Raw genomic sequence first — 25,959 nt, 5'->3', positions numbered from 1 at the left:
CTCCCCATGAATGTGACTCAGGGGCCATGTATTAGTGTCACCTCCATTTTACAGATGGGGAAACAATGGTGCGGCAACACTGGAATTGCTGATCTCTGAGCCATCTAGGCAACTCACTTGTCACTGATGGTAGACCAGACCAGATCTGCAGAGGAAGGTTAAGTTATGTATGGAGATATAGGTATCTCACAGAACTGGAAGGGACCATGAAAGGTCATCAAGTCCAGCCCCCTGCCTTCACTAGCAGGACCAAGTACTGATTTTACCTCAGATCCGTAAGTGGCCCCCTCAAGGATTGAACTCAGAACCCTGAGCAGGCCAATGCTCAAACCACCGAGCTATCCCGCCCCCCCAAGACTTGACTTGTCTTGTCCAAGAGCACCCAGAAAGTTAGCAGAGCTTGGGGCAGACGCCAGAAATCCTAACTCTGCCTCTGCTACTCTAGTTCTTAGTTGACAGTAATGGGAACACCTAATCCGAGTTTGACAGAAGGCACTGTAAATTATCAATCATAGAATCATAGAATCATAGAATTCAAGATCAGAAGGGACCATTATGATCATCTAGTCTGACCTCCTGCTAGATGCAGGCCACATAAGCTGATCCACCCACTTGCCCCATGCTCCTCCAGGGCCATTGCCAATCTTCCCTGGAGGAAAATTCCTTCCCGACCCCAAATATGGCGGTCAGCTGAACCCCGAGCATGCGGGCAAGACTCTCCAGCCAAACCCTCTGGAAAAGGTTATATCATACCATTGACCCATTGTACTATTTACCAGTGTGGCACTTAATTGACCTATTGACTAAGCCCGTTATCCTATCATACCATCCCCTCCATAAACTTATCTAGCTTAATCTTAAAGTCATGGAGGTCCTACTGTTTCCCTCGGTAGGCTGTTCCAGTATTGCACTCCTGATGGTTAGAAACCCTAATTTCAAGCCTGAATTTCCTGACTGACAGTTTATATCCGTTTGTCCTCGTGTCCACATTAGCACTGAGCTGAAATAATTCCTCTCCTTCCCTGGTATTTATCCCTCTGATATATTTAAAGAGTGTAATCATATCTCCTCTTATCCTTCTTTTGGTTAAGGAAAACAAACCGAGCTCCTCAAGTCTCCTTTCATACGAAAGGCCTTCCATTCCTCGGATCATTCTAGTGGCCCTTCTTTGTACCCTTTCTAGTTTGAATTCATCCTTCTTAAACATGGGAGACCAAAACTGCACACAATACTCCAAATGAGGTCTTATATAACGGGACTAGCACCTCCTTATCCCTACTAGAAATACCTCGCCTAATGCAACCCAAGACCGCATTAGCTTTTTAACGGCCACATCACATTGCCTACTCATAGTCATCCTACGATCAACCAGGACTCCTAGGTCCTTCTCCTCCTCTGTTACTTCCAACTAGCTTATAACTAAAGTTCTTGTTAGACATCCCTAAATGCATAACCTTACACTTCTCACTATTGAATTTCATCCTGTTACTAATACTCCAGTTTACAAGGTCATCTAAATCTCCCTGGAGAATATCGATCCTCTAACTTGGTGTCATCAAACTTTATCAGCCCACTCCTACTCTTGGTTCCCAGGTCAGCAATAAATAGATTGAATAAAATCGGACCCAAAACCGAGCCTTGAGGAACTCCACTGGTAACCCCCTCCAACCGGACAGTTCCCCTTCAATACTACCCTCTGCAGTCTCCTTTAACCAGCTCCTTATCCACCTCTGGATTTTCATTTCGATCCCCATCTTTTCCAATTTAACCAGTAATTCTTCATGTTACTGAAATCCAGATATATTAGATCCACTGCATTTCCCTTGTCTAAAAATCTGTTACTTTCTCAAAGAAGGAGATCAGGTTGGTTTGGCACGATCTACCTTAAATCCATGCTGTAATCTATCCCAGTTGCCATCGGCCTCATGCTCCGAACCACTCTCTCTTTTAAGATTTTTCCATGACTTTGCATACTACAGATGTTAGACTAACAGGCCTATAGTTCCCGGGTCACTTTTTCCCCTTCTTGAATATAGGAACTACATTAGCTAATCTCCAGTCAGTCGGTACAATCCCGAATTTAGGGATTTATTAAAGATTATTTAATATTCTAGGATGAAGATTATCGATTTACTTCCGTTAAACTGTTCAAGTTTGGCTTCTACCTCAGATACCTTAATGTCTACCCCCATATCTTCATTCCCATCGGTCCCTCTATCACTATTCCTTAGCCCTTCATTAGCCTCATTAAAGACCGAGGCAAAGTATTCGTTCAGATATTGTGCCATTCCAAGATTATCCCTAATCTCCACTCCGTTTAAAGTTTTAAGCAGTCCCACTTCTTCTTTCTTGGTTTTCTTCCTATTTATATGGCTAAAAACCGTTTGCTATTGGTTTTAATCCGCTAGGTCCATCTCCACGCCTTTCTCACAGCTTCCCTGCACCTCTGACCTCAATAAGGTAGGTTTCCTTGCTGATCCCTCCCATTTTCCACTCCTGGTACGCTTTCTGTTTTTCTTAATGACCCTCTAAGACGCTTGCTCATCCAGCTCGGTCTAAAACTGCTACCTATGAGCTGTTTCCCCTTCTCGGGATACATGCCTCTGACAACTCCTGCAACTTCAACCTGAAGTAACCCCAGGCGTCATCTGCCCTTAGATCCCTAAATTTGTTAGCCCAGTCCACTTCCTAACTAGTCGCCTTAATTTAGTAAAATTAGCCCTTTTGAAATCGTACCCCTAGTCTCAGATGCACTATTGATTATCCTCCCATTTATTTGGAAACGAATTAGCTCATGATCACTCGAGCCAAGGTTGTCCCCTACAACAATGTCCTCAACAAGGTCCTCGTTACTCACCAAAATCAAATCTAAAATGGCATCCCCCCTCGTCGGTTCAGCAACCACTTGATGAAGGAATTCATTAGCTATCACGTCTAGGAAAAGCTGAGCCCTATTATTATTACTAGCATTTGTTTCACAATCTATATCCGAAGTTAAAGTCCCCATGATCAAGCAGTTCCTATTAGTGTTTACCTCCTTAAAAACATTAAAGAGCTCTCTATCCGTCTCCAAGCTAGATCAATCACTATCCCGGGTGAGGCTCTGGTAGTTTTCTTCCCCAATGTGACCATTGCCCAAACAGACTCTGTATTATCCATTGCATTGCTAGTTATCTCATTACATTTCACCTCATTATTGATATACAGTGCTACTCCCCCACCTTTACCTTTGCATCGGTCTTTCCTAAACAGCACATACTCTTCCATACCTGTACTCCAGTCATGGCTACCGTTCCACCATGTTCGATGTCGGTTTCAATTCCCGGACCAGGAGCTCCAGTTCCTCCATTTTGTTACCTAAGCTTCTCGCATTGGTGAACAAACATCCTAATTTTTCCTGTTGGGCTCCTCTCACTCTTTTCACCCAACTCGGTAGGTGTCAATGACCTCCGTTATAAAGAGACACTGTCAGGTAGACAGAGTTCTACACAACTCACTGGAAATAGCTAACAAGGCTATTGTTTAGGTGTCAATGGCTGCAGTTGTTTTTCAATTTAAACATTCACCTGCAGGGCCAGCTGCTCAACTTCATCTGACCTGGACAATGAAACCAACCATAAACACACAGGTAAACAGTCCAGCTGTGTGAAGAACGAACAACTGACAGCATCACTGGTGAACAGTCAATTGGATATTCCAGAATCCAGTTCAGAAGTTGCAGGTAAGAAATCCCTTTCAATATGATTTCTGTTTTGAAAAGATCCATTTACATTTAAAAAAGTAGAAGAGCAGAACACTGCAACTGAACCCTGTCATATAATCAGAGGGGAGTGTGTGACGTTACTGACATGAACTGTGACGGTATAGATCATTGTTGCAACCAGGGTCCGATGGTTCACCAGGTCTTGTCCAGAGGAGGTCAAGTAGGGTGTCTATGGAAAGGTTGTAGTTTGCTGGTTATGATTATGCCGTCTGTATGTTGTATCATTTTTGTATTTGACGTTATGAATATCGGCTATGTACTTGTATCTCAATGTGTTTGATTCTAAGTAGCCTCAGTGAAGCATTTGGTCAGTTTCTTGAGAAAGGACTATTCTCAGGAAGTGCGCAATCAAGAAACACTTAACTGACAATGGACTTTGGGAGACGCCAATCCACATCTGAGCTTTCCTGGGAACGTTTAAACTAACATGTAAACAAAAGCTGAATCATTCATGGACATGTGACTTGCCCAAGTGGCTGCAAACTCCATCTTGTTGCTGTGATTTTGCACAGGAGAACAAAGGGGTTTCCGTCCACAAGAGAAAGAATATAAAAGGCCCTGGAAACCCCTCCATTTTGTCTTCAGCTGGCTTGAGAGATGGCTTCTCCACCCCCCAGAGATGCCTGAAAGAAACTGGAACAAAGGACAGTAACTATGGGGGTGTGAGTGATTGCTGGACCCAGACTAGAAAGGAGTCCAGTCTGCGAAAGAAGCTTATTGGAACATGTCTAAGGGTGAGATTTACCTGTATGCAGTTTCTTAGACTTGCGTGTTTTGTTTCGTTTTGCTTAGTAACTTACTTTGTTCTGTCTGTTATTACTTGGAACCACTTAAATCCTACTTTTTATACTTAATAAAATCACTTTTGCTTATTATTGAACCCAGAGTTAGTGACTAGTACCTGGGGGAGCAAACAGCTGTGCATATCTCTCTATCAGTGTTACAGAGGGCGGACAATTTATGAGTTTACCCCGTATAAGCTTTATACAGGGTCAAACAAATTCATTTGGAGTTTAGGCTCCCAGAAAGACTGAATACTGGGTGCTGGGACAGTCTCTGTTAACTAAGAAGCCCCTGAGCTGAGTGGATCTCAGTTTCAGTGAACTGCAGAGAGGTGTGGGTCTATGCTGCAGCCGACTGAAGTGTCTAACTCAGCAAGACAGGAGTGGCGGGAAGCCTCTTCTGGCAGGGAAGTTTGTTCTTAGTGGTATCCCAGCACATCTAGGGACAGTTGTGAGGGAGTTTCTGTGACCCAACCCGTCACAGAGTGACTCTTATTTTGTCAAGGAATCCTGGAGATTAGAGGTGGAAAAGACCGGCTAGCACAACTGGTGTCTGGTCCTATTTCCATTGAAGTCAAAACTCCCACTGACTTCAACGGTGCAAGACTGAGCCCTGAATTCCTGCCCCTGCCAATGTAGGATTATTCCTCAGTGTTGATTTATTTGCATTTTAAGGAGAATTTGCTCTCCTGTTTCCTACTTGCTCAGTTTTCAACAAGGGATGACTTGGAGGTAGTTCAGAAATTCACCATTTGTTTTGTCTCATTCTGAAACCCCAGAAGGTACGTGTCCCAGCTATTGGTATATAACCTCCATTTTCATGTGGAGCATCAGTGAACTCTCAGTACCTCTGTCCTAACCAAAGGGACGTATCTTGCTCACCCTCACCAGCCCAGAAGGCCCTTTATCAGATATTTACAGTGGAGAGCACATTATAATAAGGAGTTTCATGGACCCACCTCTCCTTCCATTCACTTCCATGCACATCACTCCACTCTCAGTGCAACCCCATAATAGTCCTGTCCATCTGGATAAGGTGCTTATAAAGTCTCCATTACGGTAGTATCTGAGCACCTTGCAATCCTTAATGTAAGTGCTATAAGCTCAGCGTACAGATAGGGAACTGAGGCACAGAGAGTCTGAGCTTGTCTACACAGGGCAGGGGGGAGGTGAGTCCACATTAACGTTAGTTAGTGCCCACTCAGATGACTTGTGTCCATACAGCACAAGGAATATTGTACTAACAAGCCAGTCAATCCATGTTCTGTACTCTGCTTTGAAAGCGGATTAAGTTCATTGTTACTGCGACCCACGTTCTAAGTTAGTGCCCTAATCACTGCACTGTCCTCCCTCTCGGCATTTAACAGTAGTCGTTAGTTCTGTGTGACAGTAATATTAGGAAAATATTTCACACCCACATGGCACACACCCGCTGGAAAGAAAAAGAAACCAGCACCATAGGAGCAGCCAGCTCTCTGCAGACCACCAGCAAGGGCCCCTAGGACCATCATTTGGGAGCCTGTGCCCCCCACTTCAGTGGAGCCCAAGGAGTTCAGCCAGCTGTGGCACGAGGGGGCAGCCCCCAGAAAAGCTGCCCCAGGGAACTCCTGTGTGCCACAGGGTGATATTTCCTAGCATCTCTCACTGCAGCAATGCAGAGCAGGGTGGTGGGAGGAGAATGGTCCTGGCTAGCTGACCGAGTTAGAATTGAGGGACACCGGTGGGGCTGCAGACGGAAGTTTGCATTGCCATGGCCCATGCTGTCATAAAGAGAGAGCTTCGCTCACCCGGGCGGCCAGTCCTGCATCTCTCACTAAATCCACTCTCCGAAAAACCAAAGGACTCCTCCCCATCCCCCCACAACACCAGCACGATCTGCGATGAGGTGCATGTCAACAGTGTTCCTGCTCGAGCTTCTTCTTCTGAATTCAGCTAAGTGCCCATTTAGCTCATTTCGGGAGCAGAGGCTGGGATAAAAATAGGCCCATTTGGAAACCTATTGCAGAGTAACAGAGCTCTTGATGTGGATGAGAAATTGATCTGAAATGGAGACACCAAGGTTCACTAAGGTTTATGTACCATTACTGCCTTTTTAATTAGGACCTGAGCCAACTCCCATTGAAGTCAATGGGAAGACTCTCAATGACTTCATTAGCATTCAGATCTACTTTAGTAAATCTGACCACTCACACCAACTATATTCACAGTAGAGCTGGGCGAAAATTTTCTGGACTAAGGTTAAGTTTGCAGAAAAATGTAGATTTGGGTTGCCTGAAAAAATGTCGCAACTTTGTCTCAAATTTTCCCAAGTGTTTGGATCACAAAAAGAAAGTGAAACAATTTCCAATAAAATCACAATGTTTCATTTCAATGTTTTCAAAATGAAACTTTTCGATTCAAAACCATTTTTTGTTTCAAATTTGATTTCAATTTTATTTAATTTTGTTTAGAAAAAGTTTTTTACAACCCCTCAAAAATGAACTCTTTCATTGCAGATTGACTGAAACAGTTTGTTCGACACAAACCACCATTTTTCCCCCTACTTCTTTAGTTTGGCCACCAAACTGACCAATCGGTTATTTGCACAGCTCTAATATTCGGGTATGAGTTTCCTTCTACAGACCAGCTGGAATTAGCTCTATTTTACCGCCCTGAAGAAAGCATCAGATCTGGGGGTGTCTGATTAGACAGTATTTTCTCCATCAGGGATGAGCACTGAGCCAAATTCAGACCCATCGTTAGAGGCATGAAGAAGTTGTGCTCACTTACACCAAGAAGCTGAGAACTGAGGCTTGTTTTTAGGCTGGTAAAATTTACCAAAAACATTTTTCAAAAAGAAAGAGAAAAAATGTTTCTTTAAAAGCATTTTGACAAAACAGAGGAAAATAATTTCATCGAAATGAAAAATGTTCCGTTTTTGGATTTTTCCACTTTCTTTTCCACTTTTTTTTTCCCTTCCACTTTTTTTTCCATGCTGCTACACCCTCCATGCCAACCAGCTTTACTGCAGGGCAGGTACCGGCTCCCTTCGTCTGTCTGAATCTGTTGGCCGATCCATGCTAACAAGTAAATATTAAAAGCCGAAGTCCGTTACTTCAGTCAGAGCTAACCACATATGTGAGCAGAACTTGAATCTGTGGTGAGGGCAGATGTTGAGCCTTCCACCCTCAGGACACTGTTTAATTTACTCTGCTTTGGAAATACCAAGAAAAGCCAATGTTGCAATGTTACTTTTAGGCCATGTCTACACTACAAAATTAAGTCAACCTAACTTACGTCAGCATACCGCTGCCGCAGTAATTACATCACTTGTGTATGTCTACACTTTACTCCTTGTGTCGGTGGTGCGTCCTCACCAGGAGTGCTTGTTTCAATTGTACTGTCAGTGTGGGCCATTGTGGGAAGGCTCCTGAAAGCCAGTAACAGTTGACATAAGCAATGCGGTGTCTACATGAGACTGTGTCGACCCAACTACATTGACTTTGACTCCACGCCGCTCGTGGAGGTGAAGTTATTAAATTGGTGTAGCTGGGCTGTTATGTCATCGGGAACAAAATGTAAGTGTAGACATTTCCATAGGTAGATCAACGTAAGCTGCCTTGCGCTGACCTAACTCTAGTGCAGACCAGGCCTTATTTTCTATGGGCCCAGTCCTTAAGCCTTTACTCCCATTGACTTAACCGCTGGTTTTGACTGAGCAGGGAATTTAGGATTTACTCTATGATGTTAAAGGACCTTTAACATGATTTGAATACTCAGAACTGGTCAGAACTGGTCACCTAGCATAAAAATCAAAGATGGGAATAATTTCCAGGGCTCGAGCATGCTGGGACTGAGCGGTGTTGAACCCCTCGAGAAGCTTGTAATGTGCTGAGCTGCGCAGTTTGCAGTTACCGCCGCAAAACGTGCCTTGGGAAGGAATTTGCATTCCAGAATCTATCAGACTTTAAAGGCCAGATGGTCAACTGGTGCCAATCGGTGCAACTCCCTCCATTGACTTCAGCAGAGCTATACTAGTGTACGCTAGCTGCGGGGCTGGCCCTAATATGTGTTATGTCGTGACTCTGAGGGAGTGCTATCTCCTCCTGGGCCACTAGAGCTGAAGCCCATGAAAATTTCCCCTAGATTTGCAATAAGGTCTTGGATTTGCCCCTTTGGCCTCTCTGATTGGACCTGTGGCCTTGAGGAGTAAAACTGGCTCCTTTTGAGGAGCTAAAGGCCGTGCCTTGTGTCCCTGGAAGAAATCATGCCCTCTAGATTTGCAGCAAGGGCTTAGCTCTACGCTATAGCTTTAATTTTATATCTGGGCACTTTGAATTGACCCGTTTCTTGGCTGGGTGTCCCCACATGCGTGTGTGTTTGACCCCTCAGGAGTTAGACGAGCACCACCAGCTCTGACATTACTTCTAGGGAAGGCCACTCAGGCTAGCGCAGACTGCAGATGGCCACTTCGTTGCTCAGGGCAGACTGGCAAAAGCCAATTAGACTGCTGCTCTCTACTCTGCTGCCAGGTCAGATTCAGAAGGTAGTTTAGGATGCTGGTTAATCCTTAAATTGTCTGTGTCCCGAGTTCCTCAGAGGTCGCCTCTCATGCGATGCCTTGTTGCTGCACCTGCATTCAGCTGGAGTGGCTGTCCCGGGATGGAGCTCACGGAATTCCCAGCTCCCTTTCTCTGTGCGTATAACACAGGCCACAAATACATACTGCTCACCTGGTAGCTTGCCAAGGCCCACAGGTAGGGTGTTTGGGGGCATGCCGAGCTCCCCAGGGCAAGATGTCAGTGGCAGGCCCTCTTTGCTGGTATTTGCTCCTGCTATAAGTACATGTAAACCAAAGCCTAGCCACCTCTGGAGGCAAATTCTACCCTGAGAGTTGCAAGTGTAACACCTGTTCACTGGGGTGCAACTGAGGCAGAATTTGACCTGTAAGATGAAATCCTAGCCCCACCAAAGTCAATGGTTGCTTTGCCATTGATTTCAGTGCGGCCAGGATTTCACCCTTAAAGCGAAGTGTAAAATGGGTATTTTGTTTGTTAGGGTATTTTGCTAACTTCAAGCCTTGATATGCTCTAACCGTCTGCTGGCAGCTGTTCCCCACCTTTGGTCCATTCTAGGTGGGGATTAAGTGCTGTGGTGAGTCAAAAACATGCTCTTTGTTTCAGGGAAATTCTTCTAAATTACGTGAAATGCAGTCAGATCCAGTGATGAGTGTCTTGTGAGTGCCCATGGGTATCATTAGGAGAGTGGGACCTGTAGATAGGTCTTTTTCTTCTTTTTATTTGATCTTTCTCGGTTTATTTAAAACTTTTATCTTTCATCCCATGGTGTGCGTCCACCCCCAAACCAAAGCCCCAGAATGGAACAGCACAGCTGGGCTCAGAACAAATCTCTACCTGTGTGAAGGGCAGAATCCAAAATCCAGATGCAAATCCTCTAGAACTTGGGGCTTGGAAAACGAAACCTGCACCTGGCCATCACTGGGCCTGTTCAATCTGTTTTTCAGATTAAGGCCATTGGGGAGAGAGGTTTGAGTCATAAACCCAAATTCGACATGGATCTTAATCTGAGGCACTGAGCCAAGATTTGCTAACGTGACTAGTGATTTTGGGGGGCCCAACTTGAGACTCCTTAAAGAGGCTGATTTTCAGAAAAGGGCCAAGCACCTGAACTCTGAAAATCAGGCCCCTGGCAAGGATTTCAAGCTGGACACCCAAAAACTGACACGACCAAAATCACACATCACTTCTGCAAATAATGTAGATACAGGTAAACCAGAGCTGGGCAAATGCAGTAAAATGAATGTGTGAATATCCTTGTGAATGAAACTCATTAAGTCAAGTTTATTCATTTATTTGCCAATATTTGGGTGGAGAAAATTTTATTCACAAGATTTTTTTTCTTGTGGAAAGCAAAGCACTAGTCCGAATAAATATTCACAAGCACACTCACACCCAAAGTGCTTTCGCGGCCATTTAGAAGAGACGTTATGATTATTACTGCAAATTTGGCAAACAATTATGAATGTTGGCAGAGCGTTCACAAACAAACACAGAACCTTTTTCTTTTAGAATGCCTAGGATGTCTAATCAGGCAACAGGAATAAAACCATGTGACTCAGGTGAACAGTCACATGGCATGAATAATAGAGAATAAATTCACTGTGACAATGAGGAATGGATTGGTGGGTGGTTAGAGCACTGGAGACTTGGGGTTAAGTCTCTGCTGTGCCACAGACTTCCTGTGTGACCTTGGGCAAGTCACTTAGCCTCTTTGCAGTTCAGTTCTCCCATCCATAAAATGGGGATAACAACATTGCCCTATTTCACAGGGGTGTTGTGACGATAAATACATTGAATGTTATCATTCCTTCAGATACTAGAGCAATGGGGACCATAATAAAACGTAAGACAGATAGACTATCTCATGAGGCTAACATCTTTTCTCACAACCACTTTGTTTAAATAACCAGTCCCTGTGTACGAATCGTGACCTGGTCACATGCAATTTCCAAACAGGCAAAACAGAAATAAAAAAGGCTACAGTTCATCAAAGAGATTGCTTGCTGTGTAGAGTTTTCCCAGTGGCAACCCTGATGGTTGGAGTCCACCTCCTACAAAATGCTGTCACCACCTTACCTTCCCCAAACCAGCCCCTGCTCCTGCCAGAGAAAGAAAAACCATAGAAGATTGTTCACTGCTGTAACTAGCGAGCCCCAAAGACAGAATGTACCAGGCCAGTGATTCCCAAACTTTTTTCCACCAAGGATCCATTTGCCATCTGACTAAATTACCAAGGCCCATTTCATTTTGTATACAGAGGTTTCATGTTCTTATTATTCTCTTTGTTGGGTTAGTTATTATTTATTATTTGATCCTTGCTGACTTGATATTCTGTTTCAACAGTAGATAATTTTTTCTTCTTAATGCTTCCACGTTTTAACCACTGATCCATTTTTGTCTACAAATTCACAGTCTGTTTTGGTCAATTTCATAGTTAGAGGATTTTAAAAATCGTAAATTTCATGATTTCAGCTGTTTAAATCTGAAATTTCACAGTGTTGTAATTGTAGGGGTCCTGACCCAACAAGGAGTTTGGGGGAGGTCACAAGGTTATTGTGGGGGGGATTGTGGTACTGCAACCCTTACTTCTGGGCTGCTGCTGGCAGCGGTGCTGCCTTCAGAGTTGGGCAGCTGGAGAGCAGCGGCTGCAGGCCAGGAGCCCAGCTCTGAAGGCAGAGCCACCGCCAGCAGCAGCGCAAAAGTAAAGATGGCACGGTATGATATTGCCACCCTTACTTCTGGGCTGCTGCCTGCAGAGCTGGGCCCTGAGTCAGCAGCCGCCACTCTCTGGCCGCCCAGCTCTGAAGGCAGAATCACAGAAGTAAGGGTGACATGGTACGGTATTGCTCCCCTTACTTCTGTGCTGCGACTGGCGGGGCGCTGCCTTCAGAGCTGGGCACCTGGCCAACAGCCGCCGCTCTGTGGTCACCCAGCTCTGAAGGCAGCGCAGAAGTAAGGGTGGCAATACTGCAACCCCCCTAAAATAACCTTGTGACGCCCCCACCCCCCGCAACTCCCTTTTGGGTCAGGACCCCCAATTTGAGAAACGCTGGTCTCCCTGTGAAATCTGTACCGTATAGGGTAAAAGCCCACAAAAGACCAGATTTCACGGTCTGTGATGCTTTTTTCATGGCCATGAATTTGGTAGGGCCCTACACATCACCCTTATTTTCACTTTAACTAAAATGATATTTGTGGTGTAGTCATGGTATTACTGGAATGCCCCCACCAGCGTGAGCTCTCCTGCACCATGTGTGTGAGGTCACGAAGTGCAAGGACACCATTTTATTCTCAAAATGGACCCCTCCGCACAGCGTGACCTTGCACAAGAAGATGCTGCCCTATACACAGGGTGACCTGGCACATATGGTGAGATCACACTGTGGAGAGGGTGCCATTTGGAGAACAAGATGGTGTCCTCCTTGTGGCAAAAATGTCATAACACTGTACCAGCGCATTCCAGCCCCGCTGCTGTACTCTGGCTCAAGGGGCGGACCCCCACATAACCCACGGCAGACCCCACTTCGGGAACCATTGGACTGGACAGTCACTTTAATTTTCTCTTTTAAGACCATTATTTATCTTGGAAAGGAAACCACTTACCAGTTCCTTCCTGAGCCAATTCAGAGCTTCCTGAATGCTTTCAAAGCCACTTAGTTTCCCTGAAGTAAGAGTCACCTTCTCCTGGGAAGAACTCCCTTGGAGATGCACCTGCACCTTTCTTAAAGGGGCGGCTTCCTCTGTGGCCTTTTTTTCTTCTTTAACCTCTTCCTCCGCAGAGGGCTTGGGGCTCTTCCACGTCTGGTCCTCAAGTTTGGCCTTCCACTCCAAGTAGGAAGGGCGCCTGGTCTCCAGTCTCAGTTTCTCCGTCAGAGCCTTCAGGCTTCTCAGGTGGTCATGGGGGGGTGTGGCATTCTCAGAGGAGGCATCTGCACTGTCCACCACCTCTTCTATTTGGATTCTGGGCAAAGACATCCTCTTCTATAGTAAAATGTTATAGAGGTTGATTGTAAAGTTCAGGGCAACAGCAAAACTCAGGGGATCCTTCTTCTGAGAACACCTTCCATCTGTTGACTTGATTCACAAAAGCAAGCTCTCGTAAGCCAGCCAGCCACATCAGCTGCTTCTCCACTCTGGCGTCACTTTAATTACGGAAAACACCTAAAAATAACGAACAATTGTTTTAACTGCAAGGAAAAAAAAAGGAAATGACAGCTGAATGACAGCTCCTCCTAAAATCTGGCTGGAATGCAGCGAGTGAAAAGACGTTATAAACCACCATGCAAAGCTCTTCTTGGGTTATGTTACTTCACTACAGATTCCTGACTGTGTTCTTGGGCAAGAATTAACAAGCTCTAACTTTTAGAGAAACCTTTGTCACGAAGATCTCTTAATCCTTAAGCTTCAGGCCATAACGAGGTCAGGAAGAAAGCCTAGTTCCCCTCTAGTGATAACATAGCATTGCATAACTAGATGCCTTCTGGAGGCTTTACACCTTCCTCTGAAGCATCCAGCATTGGCCGCTGGTGAAGTGAGGCTCTCGATCAAACAGGCTCAGATGAAGTAAAAACTCAGACTTCTAGTCAGAATTCAAGCCAAAGGCAGTTGGGACGTGTTTGATTAACTTTTTTTGTTCCAGCCCAGTTTTTCAGACTTTAATGTTTCAGTACAAAGGATTAGGTCTGTTCAAGCATCCGAACTTTTGGTCCCAAGCCATAATATTCAGATCTAGCTCCTCATTTCAGAAGATCGGGAGGAGGGGACAGAGTTTGGCCTGTTATAGATAAAAGGGGTGACTGTGACATACATATCAAGACACGGGTTCAGACCCCAAATCTTTCCAAAGTTCAGTGTGTTTGGACATGGGATTGTGGGCTCCTTGCCTTCTCGGACATAAACACAGAGCAATCTGTACATTTAAAAACAGAACAAGACCTAAAACCCTACCAAAGCAAAACACTCCACGGCACCCTTTGGGGAGAGGAGGAGAGAGCAAGCAACACATGACAGGTGTTAATCACGTCGCTTAATGAATGTACGGTGGTGGGCGCAGTATAAGGGTATCTATAGAATAGAACAGAATTGGAAACAAACCTTTAAACTTTAAAATTTCACATATCTCCACTCTGCTCACACACCTCTTCGTCTGAGACTAACGCTGCACCACCGGCACCTTTCACTGAGGCGATCAGTATGTTTTACAGACATCACTGCTCTGAGGTAGGCAAGTTTTATTAGTCAGCTGATATGGCAGTGGATTAAGATATGGGTTCTATTCCCACTGGCTCCCTGTGTGACTGTAGCCATATCACATCTCCTATTTGTGCCTCAGCTTACCCATCTGTAAAATGGAGATAAATGAGGCCAACATGTGATATCTAAGCATTACCATTGTCACATGGAACGGGATGATGTTAGGCCCAGATAAGTTAAGTGACTTTCTCAAGTGACGCGCTAAGTCTGTGGCTGAACTAGGAATAGATCCAAAGGAGTAAAAACAGAAAACAAAAATACGTGCTGCTGGGTTGGTAGCATGCCCAGAAAGAACTGCCAGTGGATATCCAGCCTTCTAGCTGAATACATTAAATGTTGTAATCTGAGTGATTCAGTAATTCTTCTGCCTGCTATTGACGCCCACGAGGGCCCCTGTAATTTTGAAATTAAGACCATAATTACTCCTCGCAAATCTTTTCAGCGAAGATTCAATTTAAAATAAACACCAGCAGGCAGCAAGGTTTGCCCCACCGCTGCGTGTCGGCAGGGAAACAGACTGGGAAGCTGATAATATACACACAGACAGTCTGTGGGTGGAGAGCTATTCAAGTGACAGGATTGTTCCTGCTCCCCAAATTAATGGGCGTTATCTTGGGAGCAGGATGGGGCTGCAAAGCTAGAGCTGATTCAAGCTGGCAGCTCTCACTGCGGCTAGTCTGGGTGTCTGAGGGAAGCATCAGAGGTTGGCTTTTGGGATCCGCGCACACTGCTGAGGAAGGATGAGTTAGTGGTTACAGCAGGTGGTAGGTGATCTGGGTCCAGTTGCCAGCTCTTCCACAGAGTCTCTGTGTGATCTTGGTTAAGTCACTTGCTCTCCCTGGTCGAGATTTTCAAAGGTATCTAAACACCCAACTCCCATTGAAATCAACAAGAGTGAGGTGCCTATATACCTTTGAGGATGTGGGCCTCTGTGATGCAGTTCCCTTTGTGTGAAATGGGGATATAAATACTTAGTATTATTTGGATTATGGTAGCGTCTTGCTCTGCCCCCTTTGTGCTAGGTGCTGTACAGATTCTTTTGTCTGTCTTCTCTGTTTAGGTTGCAAAAACTATTCAGAGCAGGGATTGTCTCTCACTGTGTCTGTATGTGGCTAGTACAATAGGATCCTGAAACTACTGATCCAGGATCAGGCCCTTACTGCCAGACAGAAAGTATCAGCTGTCCCTTCACTGGTATTCCCCAGTGGGGAAATTACACTTTCTCTCATTGTCACAGGCTCCTTGGCTCAGGCAGGGGATCCGATTTTTTCTGCACTGAAAGACAAACCTCTGCCATTCGGAGCCTTGAACCCTCGCCACTCTCGCCCCAGGCAAAAATAGGCAATTTTCACCGTGAAACCTCCCAGGCCACCTTGTCTCAAAATGTGCAAATAGATTTTTCTTTTGAACAGCAAAGCCTATTATCCCTCCCACCCTTTCCAAATTCAATGCTGACAAAAGGGATTTTGTTCCAGCTCCCCTCCCCCCAGATATATTCACCTGGGGTCAGAGAGCTAATGCGGAAATGTTTTTGAAAGTTATGAGCATGTAAAAAAAGTGTGTGGAGTTCTAAGAGAACCAGTTTCGTAACCCTAACCCAAATTTGCTCCCCGCCTCTGGCTAGGATAAACAGAGATCCATCATATCCTAGGTTATGTTCAGCCCTTTGCACTGCCTTCTGCACAGGAGTGAATTCCACTCTATAAGCATATGTCACTTTATCAGTGCAATATGGAATATATTACAACTCATGCATAATATAGATCCAATATCCATGGCAACATGCGACATATTGTATAGGTAAGAAGGAACAGTAACCAGTACACATTATTTATAGCAAATTATTGAGAAGGCTCTGCCTGGACAGAGTGACTTGGTTTGCTTGGTTACTGCTGGCAGGTGACTGCTCTCCCTGGTCTATAAGTGAATATGGCTCTAGCCAGCATTCCTTGTGCACCCATTGAAATCAATGGGCCTTTGCAGTGAGTAGATAATGCTGTGGTTTTGTGTTCCTGCAATGGACTAAGAAGAGGGCATCTCGTGAACTATGAAGAGAGCGGAGACTCACTTGGCTGATTTTTAGAACAGATAAGAAAACAAATCACGTTAATGCAATGCACAATTCAGCCTGTGGAACCCCCTGCCACATGATATAACTGAGAAAATAGTAAACTCTGAAACAGACTTGGACAGTTATGAAACCGATAACGATAGCAAGTGCAGTAAAAGCAGGGAGGGTAACAATACTCGAGCGCTTTCAATACTCATGACATAGGGTGTAAGCTAATTGGCCCCTGGGAACAGGAAGATATTCCCTGCCCGCAACCTTGGCATTGCACTACATGATGAGATGCATCTTGGGGATTTTATACCTTCCTCTGAAGCATCTGGCACTGGTCACTACTGAAAACAAAATGGTAGTCTACTGTAGTTGGAAAGAATCCTGTGGCATCTTATAGACTAACTGACGTTTTGCAGCATGAGCTTTCGTGACTTGCATCCGAAGAAGTGGGTATTCACCCACGAAAGCTCATGCTGCAAAACGTCAGTTAGTCTATAAGGTGCCACAGGATTCTTTGCTGCTTTTACAGATCCAGACTAACACGGCTACCCCTCTGATACTGTAGTTGGGCCATTGATCTGTTCCAGTGGGCATGGCTATTCCTATGTTTCTAAGTGTACGGTGACATCTTTAGCCTTTGAATATTGTTACCCAAGCTGCTTTTACTGTTCGTTTGTTTCACAGTCTACTATTTGCCCCAGTATTATCATGTGGCAGTGGGTTCCACAGGCTAACTTGCACATTGCATTAACATGATTTTGATAATGATATTAATTAGTCATTTGCAACCTAATGCCTGAACCTCTGCAGGAAAGCGATGCGCTCAAGTCCTTAATATAACTCTGGAGAGACGTCAGGAGAAGCTTCCATCCTGTAGAATGACTCAGCTTCCATCTTGCCTTCATGTCTAGGGCACAGAGAGAGGAGGGATTTGAGGGATGTGAAACCTTCCACTTGCTTTGTCAAAGCCCATTTGGCTGACAGGTAATAATAACATTGCCATTAGAAGTCAATCAGAGGCTGATGAAAGGAAATGGAAGGGGTTGCGCTACGAATGACTCCGTATTAAACAGTGCAGTTCATGGCCTTTTACATGGCTGTATAATGGAACGGGCATTTTAAATGACAGACTTTAACATCAACCCTTTCCCCACCCCCCAACAGGTGTCCCGTGGCTTAGCCCACACCTTGTCTTATTTGTCCGCAGAGCACTATGCCCAGTGACTCCAGTGGGCATTCAGCACCGTGGGAGTTCGAGCGCCAGAGACTCACCAGGTTCATTTTATCAGGCTGGATTTTTTGGAGGAGAAAAAAAGGACATAGAACTGAGATTTGGTTAATACTTTGTATCAAATGGAGTGATGTGCAAAAAGCAACGTAGCCCCTTCATTTCATTATGTTTGATGGACGGTACATTATGCTATTTGCCTGTATTATTCTGGATGAGCAGCAAGTGATTCTAATAGCCTTTAACAGGCAGCTCATTTATTCTTTGAGAAGAGAAGAATATACCAAGATGCAAACCCTAGACTTCCCTGGCCCAGAGAAAGGACTTACATAGCACCTTTACTGACGAGCTCTCCAGGTAGCCTCGCGGAGCATGCACTGGACTGGTACCCAGGAGACCAGTCGTCTATTCCCGACCTTGAGCAAGGCACTTCACCTCAGTTCGCCCCTCTTTAAAATAGGGGTAGTGATACTGAACTCTGCCGCAGTGTGCTACAGAACAGCCTGGTATCATTAGTGATAAAAATAGGGGTGATCTATGCACAAATAGCAAAAGGTGTGAACGTAAACTGATTTCAGCGTGGGGCTACGTGAGAACATTCTGCTTTCAGAATCAAAGAGGCTACAGTCAATTGTTTTAACCAACATCAGTGAAATCAATTTTTGCTACTTTTAATCCAGAATAAGTGACTCCCCTCCCCCTCTCTCCCTCCTGCAGACGTGCTCCAAAGTAACCAAGTAGGTTTTAGGAACCTGACTGAGTTAAACCGGTGCAAATCTGTGTGTAAACCAGACTTCCAGGCCGGATCCTGGTGAGAAAAGCAAAGTCCGTCTGAATGATTATTATGATTTGTATTGTAGTGGCGTCTAGCAGCCTCGGTCCTGGACCCCCCATTGTGCTAGGCACAGGACAAACACAGAACAAAAAGAAGCTCCCTACCCTGAAGAGCTAACAAGCTTAATGGTCCTTCTGCCACATGAGGACCATTGAGGATGGAAATTTTAGCTACCACTGGCTGGGTTACCTGGGCAATCATGCTGTGGCCACTAATACAGTCAACAGCAGGAGTTGCAACGTGAGCCAGGCCCATGGGCGGCACGTATAAGAGACCAGGGGAGACTAAGCCTCCCCCAAAAAGGCCGGCCATGCAGAGGGGAAATGCCGCAGATGCAGCGTGGGACACCCCTCTGGAGGCAGCCGGAAGCAAAGCTCCATAGAAGTGGGGGGAGCCCCCACTCTGCCCCGCCCCCCACTCCACCTCTTCCTCTAAGGCCCTGCCCTCGCGCCACCTCCTCCCGCCCCTCCTCCACCTCTTCTCCTGAGGCCTCCCCCCGCCCACCGCTCGCTCCTCTCTTCCCCTCCCACCATTGCTCGCCTAAGGCAAGAAAAAGTGATGGGTCCTGGCCCCGTGGTGCCCCCACTGTTCCGGGACAGCGGTGGGCGGAGAGGAGTGAGCAGCGGGTGGGCGGGGCCTCGGCGGAAGACGTGGAGAGGAGCGTGCAATGAGCGGGGCCTCAGGAGAGGGGTGGAGAAGAGCGAGCGGAAGGTGGGCAGCAGAGACTTTGTGGGAGGAGGTGGAGAGGAGCGAGTGGTGGGTGGGGCCTTGGGGAGGGGGAGGGAAGAAACGGAGCAAGAGGGGCCTCAGGGAAGACACAGGGCAGAGCCGTGGGGGCAGGGCCATGGTCCAGGCACCGGTGGCCCCCACCACTTCTAGGTTGCTTCCAGCACTCACATGTGAGCCTCCTCGAATGCCTATGCGCAGGCCCCCCTCCCCCCCTGCTCCAATGCAGGTTTTTGGCTCAGTGGATCCATACGGCATAGAGACCCAGGCCCCTGTCCCATCTCAGATCCTCTCTGGAGGCCTGTCCCAGACATCTTCATCATCGTGCAGATGGGGGCATGGAGTCTGCTTTGCTACTATTTCCCTCCCCCGGCCACACAGTGGAGCTGCCACTTTTCAGCTGTTTGGGGGCCATCTCCACCCGCGCTGGACAACACAAGGTTCAGCCCTAGCTAATTAATTCATCAGCATTTCCATGGCACTCGTCACTATCGCATCGGAGCGGCCAGTTAGGCCTACCAGCATCCCCTCCTTCACAGATGGGGTATGTGAGAACAGAGAGGGTCTTGAGACAGCCAGTCAGGATAAAGAAAAGAGCCCTGCTTCCCGACCCACGGCCCGAACCACTGCACCACATCCAGAAAGGCAGAACAGCCGGGTGGCATGCAAAGGCTGGGGCCTGTAGATCTATCCAGACTGGAGCTGCTCTTTGTTTTGGGTAGACTCACAGTTTAGCAACTGCGGTTACAGAGGCATTGCTCACCAAGCAGCTCTGATGATCCAGCCAGAACTTACGTCTCCTCTGGCTGTGATCCAGCCAGGCCTTTGGGTTCATGAGGTAGTATCTGTTCTCTCCACGGGCCAAAACATTTCAGGGAACAGGCATAGAATCATAGAATCAGAAGGGACTGCAAGTGGGTGTCCATCTAATGGACTTTCATCTCTGCTGCACGGCTTACAATGAATGGGGCGCCTGGGCCTCTCAAATGGAGTAACGAAACATTGCATTGGTGCTGAGTCCCGCCTGCCCACTGAAGCCAATGGGAGCGGAGGGTGCTGAGCACTTCTGGCCCCAAACCCATGGGAGTTCCATGCGAACAGCTCACCGCCAGTAGCAAGGGACACCCGTGTAATGGAGGGGCTGCTGCTAGAGGGGGCCCACCTGTTCCCATAGGCGCCGACTTCCCCTCTTCCCAGCGGGTGCTCAGCCCACCCCGCCCCTGGCCCCACTCCTGCTCTGCCCTCACCCCGCCCCCATTCCCCCAAAGTCCCCGCCCCCTTTCCACCCCCTTCCTCTAAGTCCCCACCCTGCCCCCCTCTTCTCCACCTCCTCCCCTGAGCGTGTCATGTACCCACTCCTCCACCTCCCTCCTGGAAAGTCCTAAGTGCCGCCCCACAGCTGTTAGGCCACAGGAAGCACTGGGAGGGAGGGGGAGGAGCGGGGATGCAGCACGCTCGGGGCAGGCTGCGGGGAGAAGGAGACGAGGAGGTGGGAGTTTGGCTGCTGGTGGGTACAGAGCACCCACTAATTTTTCCCCCTGGGTGCTCCAGTCACAGAGCACCGACGCCTATGCCTGTTCCCCCTTCCCCCTGTCCTGTGCATGCTGAATTCCCGCCTTTCCATGGGTAAGCCATGCCTGCTCGGTGTGGTTCTCTGTCCCCCTCTAGTGGTAACTAGGCCAACTAGCAATTGATGAGCCTGCTACAGCCTTGGCCACGTTAGTTGAGACAGTAGAAACTCATGCATTAAAATCCAGAAGTCCTGGTTTTGATCCCTGCTGCCGACAACTCCAACCAGGGGTGTCAGTGTTATACACATATGATCAGTAGAGGAGCCAGGGGGACATGTCTGTGCCTGCTAATTCCCTGCCCTCTGCAGGTTCACACTGTGCCCAAAAAGCACTGTACAGACAGAGAAGCAAAGACATGGTCTCTGCTATAGGATGCAGGGGGTAGATGAGGAGGCAGGGTGTGGGTGACCAATAGAACAGGGTGCAGTTATTTATGGCTGCTATGTAAATATCTTGCTGGTTCTTGTAGGTGTATTGACTTTAATTTAATTGCCAGATAAGGAGGTTAGGCAGAGGAGCTTCCAATTACACTAGAAAGATCTGGAAAATGGGGTGTGGGCGTGCTTCCCTCCGGCAGCATACAGGAAGGTGGGGTAATTAGACACACCAGCAATGTTAATTATGTGCATTGTAGTAGCACCTAGAGGCATGAAATGAGATTAGATCCCCATCACGCTAGATACGTGCAGACAATCACAGCCCTGAAGAGCCCAGAATTTAAATATGAGGACAGACAAAGGACTGATTATTAGTCCCAGTTTGCAGATGAGGAACTGAGAGCGAGTGACTTGGCCAAGCTCACACAGGAACTGAACCCAGATCTTTGGGGTTTTAGAGCTTTGCTTTAACCACGAGGTGATTCTTTACCAGGGTCGCTGAGTGCAGCCTTTCTCTCCTTACATGAGTAGCACCTGCCCATTGATGTCAACGAGACTACTCATGTGAATAAGGGCTGCAGGATAGGCTCCCAATGGCTAGATGCGGCATGTTTCTGAGTACTCATGATGATAAGGGGGACACCAGTCATGGAGCAGGACCCTACTGTGCTTGGTGCTGAACAAACACAGGACAAAGGGATGATCCCTGATTCCAAGAATTTACAATCTAAGTATAAGACAAGTCCAAGTGGAAGATGACAAGCAACTGGGGGCAGGACCGTCCCTTTGCTACAGCCTCTTGCGAGGTGTCAAGCAGAGGTGGCTGGAAAACAGATTTTCTGTCAGGCAAAAAAAAAAAAGAGAGAGAAATCAAAAAGAAATAAATAAATGTGTCCCTAACTGGGACTAACAGCTAAAATGTCAGTTATGTTCATGAAACGACATTCTGAACAAAAATTCACATTGGGTCAATCAAACCTTTTATTTCAATACATTCAAAATGTTTCTTTTCTAATTTTTTTGTATCAATTAAAATCAATTTCTAAACAAAAGGTTGTTTTGATGGGAAACATCCCAACTTTTCAGTCTGCAAATGTCAAAGTGGGACATTTAAGCATTTTCAGAACTTTTTTTTTCTCCATTTTTTTCTTTTTCAAAATGAAATTTCATAGAAACTCATGAAAAAAATGCAGTTTCATCAAAGCGGCGTGAGCTTTTCCGACGGAAAACTGCTTGGCAGAAAATTGTCCAGCCAGCTCTGATGTCGACTTCTCAAGTCTCATTGAAGATACTCAGCGCTCCGGGTGCTCTGCACCTGGCAGAATTGAGCCCTGAAGGGAGCAGTTCTATCCCTCCTGAGCCTTAGGTTTGCGTTGAACAATTTACAGCTTCATCTCCTGCCAAAGGAGGAGGAAGAAATTGCTTCACTCTCTCTAGGGTTGACTTACTTCCTGGGTATGTTTGGGGAAGGTGAGGAGAGCTATTGCTTGCTGCTGTCACCCGCTGACCTGCACCTACGGGAGCCGGGAAGCAATGGCTAGTTGCACTGCACAATCTGCAGTGAGTTTGCTGTGGGGCTGGGGGGGAGAAGCTCGCAAACGTTGCCATAGAGATTAGAATAGGGCAGAAAGCTGGCTCCACTCTCCCTGTGACCATTAACAAGCAGCTTTCCCCCCTGCATCCATATGCCAGCCAGTTCTTAGTGGAACCGCATCACAGGTGTGCGGTGGGGAGGGTGCAGATGGTGCCGATGCTGGGAACAATGGTGGCTCGCCCTTTTGGCCTGCGGTTTCCAATCAGGGATGGGATGCTGATACTCTTGGGTTGAATAGTCCCTTGCGCCACAAGTGGCCAATGAATGGGGCTGCTCGTGGAGGAAGATTTCACTCCGCCTGAGGAAGGGGTATCAGAATTCGACGGCTTTGGTTTAGCAAAAGGAGCATATTTGGGGAATTGTGTTGCACGGATCTGTCTCAGTGCACTTATACACCGAAACATACGCAGCACTGGTGGGACAAAGAGCGGGTGGATAAATAACAGTCCTTGCATAATGGAGAGACTGAAAAGACCTGTCATCTGTCCATCCCCAGGGCTCTGTGGAGGATTGCTCTCCCGGCATTACATTAGAGCACGGGAATGTCTGATCTATTACTGTATCGTTTGCCATATGTCCCTGCCGCACGTCTCCATTTCCATAATGTCCTTCAATAGCCTGCAACAACCTTCAGTCCCAAGAATGAAGAAGAAAAAAACTGTGTTCAAGACTAGTCTCTCTCTGGGCCTGATCCAAAGTCCTTCAATGTCATTGGGAGTTTTCCCATTGACTTCAGTATGTGTTCGATCGGGCCCTCTGGGAGTAGGTGTGTAGGGAATATGACATACAGCGATACAGCTTAAAGGACTGATTTTCATATGGTGACATTACTCATGGGTAGCGAAGCCATGAATCCATTATGCAGGTCGCTGCGGAGCAAACCTTTCTACTGTAGGACCACTATCTAGCATCATGTCCTCCTTCGACACGCTCTCAGGCTGTGTCTCCACTTACAGAGGTGTGTAGAGGCCAGACACTGCATGCCCCCCTAGCATGGGTATAAACAACAGTGGAGACGGTGAGGCACTGCCTAGGTGAGTAGAGACACACCAGAACCTTAGGGTATGTACCATGCACGGCTCTCTACACCCCCAAGCAGCATCTTCTCTGTCTACATTGCTAGTTTTAGCAGCATAGTGTCCTGCTGCCGAAGCCTTTCCCCATTGTCTCCCCCCACACCAGAGCCTTTCACCGCCATGCATAGCTACATAGCGCAATGTGGACACAGCCTGCTTTTCACTGCGGTGTGTAGCTCTACGTACCCTACACACCGCTGCCAGTGTAGACAAGGCTACAGACACACACATACGCGGACTGGCTGGATCTGAACATGTTTCGTTACGGAACAAATATGTTCAAGAAAAAACACTTTGGGAATGTTTTAGATCATTTTACATTTTTTACTGGGACCAGTTCTTGAACCTGTACTGGGGGCCGCACCTCCGCAGGTGCAGACAGGCATAGCTCCCCCCTGAGTGCAACCGCATGGGGCTGAGGTATACAAGGCTCCACATCTGAGCTAAAGTAACTTTTCTGAACTCCCAAATGTCACAATTTTAAAGTCTGACTGTTTCCCCCAAAGTCTATGATCATACTTCTTGCCTCTCACCCTTTGTCAGTTAGCTCTTCAGCTCAGGACTGTTTTTTTACTATGTGTTTGTACAGCACCTAGCGCCATGGGGTCCCAACCTGGATTTGAACCTGGAGGTACTATTGTAATACCACAAGGGCCACCACTAACACAATGACAACTAAACACATTGGCTGGCTGCTGATGCTAGCTGGAACAGCAGTGAAATAGTTAACGCTGAGTTATCACCAGCGTTCCCACCATTGTTCCTTCTTCACGGTAATAAAACCTGATCGCGCAGTCCCATGTTCCAGCACCAGCTCTGGACTCCTCCCAGCTCATAAACGTATTGTCTTTCCTATGGCAGCCCTGGCAGCTGGGGGAGAACATTCCCACCCTAGGCTCGCATTGCGTGGCATCCTTTACATTCCAGTTGCAAGCAAATGAAGTCAATGGAAAGACTCCCATTGATTTCAACAGATTTTGCATCGGGCCCTAAGTCTGGTCCCCAGACTGTGCGAGGCGAGTAGAAGAGCTGAGCTTTTTTCACTTGCTGCTACCTGTAATTAGGCGACGCGTCCTGGCCCTTTCCTTTGTTGCTTCTCTCAAATAATGATCGGGAAGATCCAGCGAGGGGAGCCGTGGGGGCCGGCTGACCTATCGCTCGCTGGTTTGCAGGGGAGATGAAACCAATTCACCAGACTTCAGAAAAAGAACAAAGCTGTGATGAAAAAGGATTCAGGGAAAAGGGAGGGGACCGGCCCTGTCAAACACACCCGGCCAGCAGCACTGCATTCCCCGGTCCTCCTTGACGGAGAGAATTCAGTGCCACTGACCTAGCATTGCCTTGTGAATCTGCTCTTCTTTCTGCAGGGGGAGGGCTGTTTGCCCAGAGAGGCCCTAAAGATTACAAACTAGTATTTTCCCAGCGTCTCTCTTAGCACATAATATACCCAGGCTCGCTGATCCTGATCCTGATCCTGAACACCCGTGACTCCCCCTGGCCTCACACTCTGCGGGGAGCAATGAAGGTTTTGTTCCCTGCATTTTATAGGACTTTTTCCAGGCTAATTTCAAATCTCAGTGGTCAGTCTCAGGGCTCCACTGTATAAGCACAGAGGTAGGCAGGGTCCCCACAAGCGAAGATGCTACCCCCCCTTGTCAACCTCGAATAATTCCCCACACTTCCCAGGTGTGCACAGGCCGAGTTAGGGGGGGAAATCCTGGCCCCACTGAAGTTTTGCTATTGATTTCAATGGACCCTGGATTTCACCCATAGCATTTAATTCTGACTTCTTCCCCGGAGGCCAGCTCTCAGCTTTTTGCATACGGTAGGAGCTCATCCTCAGCCAATTGCAGCTGGTCCTCACCTCCTGTTATGCACAAACTCAGCCACGGTCTGACCAGTACCCATGCGGGAAAGAGAAGCAGTTCTGGAACTGCCCTGGGTGGAGCTAAAGGCTGGCCTTTCAGAAGCACTCAGGTCCCATTTGACAACAGACTAAGCAGCCGTATAGCCAAGGGAGCCCAGCCTGCTGGGTGCAGATCCCTTCTGAAAACAGAGGCACTGCTGGGTGCCAGGCACTTTGCAAATCCGGCCCTGCCTACATAGGAGCTGAGCTCTGTTGAAAATCTGGCC

At 47.0% G+C, this 25,959-nt stretch overlaps 2 protein-coding genes across 2 annotated transcripts in view; one reads left to right on the top strand and one right to left on the bottom strand.

Moving 5' to 3' along the window:
• The window catches only part of BLK (BLK proto-oncogene, Src family tyrosine kinase), a 150,482-nt gene that overhangs the window by 32,249 nt on the left and 92,274 nt on the right, over positions 1–25,959 (top strand). The gene's annotated exons all lie outside the window — the stretch shown is intronic.
• FAM167A (family with sequence similarity 167 member A) overlaps positions 1–25,959 on the bottom strand; it is a 34,558-nt gene that overhangs the window by 5,631 nt on the left and 2,968 nt on the right. Inside the window, exon 2 of the mRNA XM_039531170.1 lies at positions 12,708–13,265. Within this exon, the coding sequence (XP_039387104.1) occupies positions 12,708–13,079 (372 nt within the window). The 5' untranslated portion in view covers positions 13,080–13,265. The remainder of the gene's footprint in view (positions 1–12,707; positions 13,266–25,959) is intronic.

This window comes from Mauremys reevesii, linkage group 3 (assembly GCF_016161935.1).
Source record: "Mauremys reevesii isolate NIE-2019 linkage group 3, ASM1616193v1, whole genome shotgun sequence".
Classification (NCBI taxonomy): Eukaryota; Metazoa; Chordata; order Testudines; family Geoemydidae; genus Mauremys; species Mauremys reevesii.
This window is presented reverse-complemented; position numbering and strand designations above follow the sequence as displayed.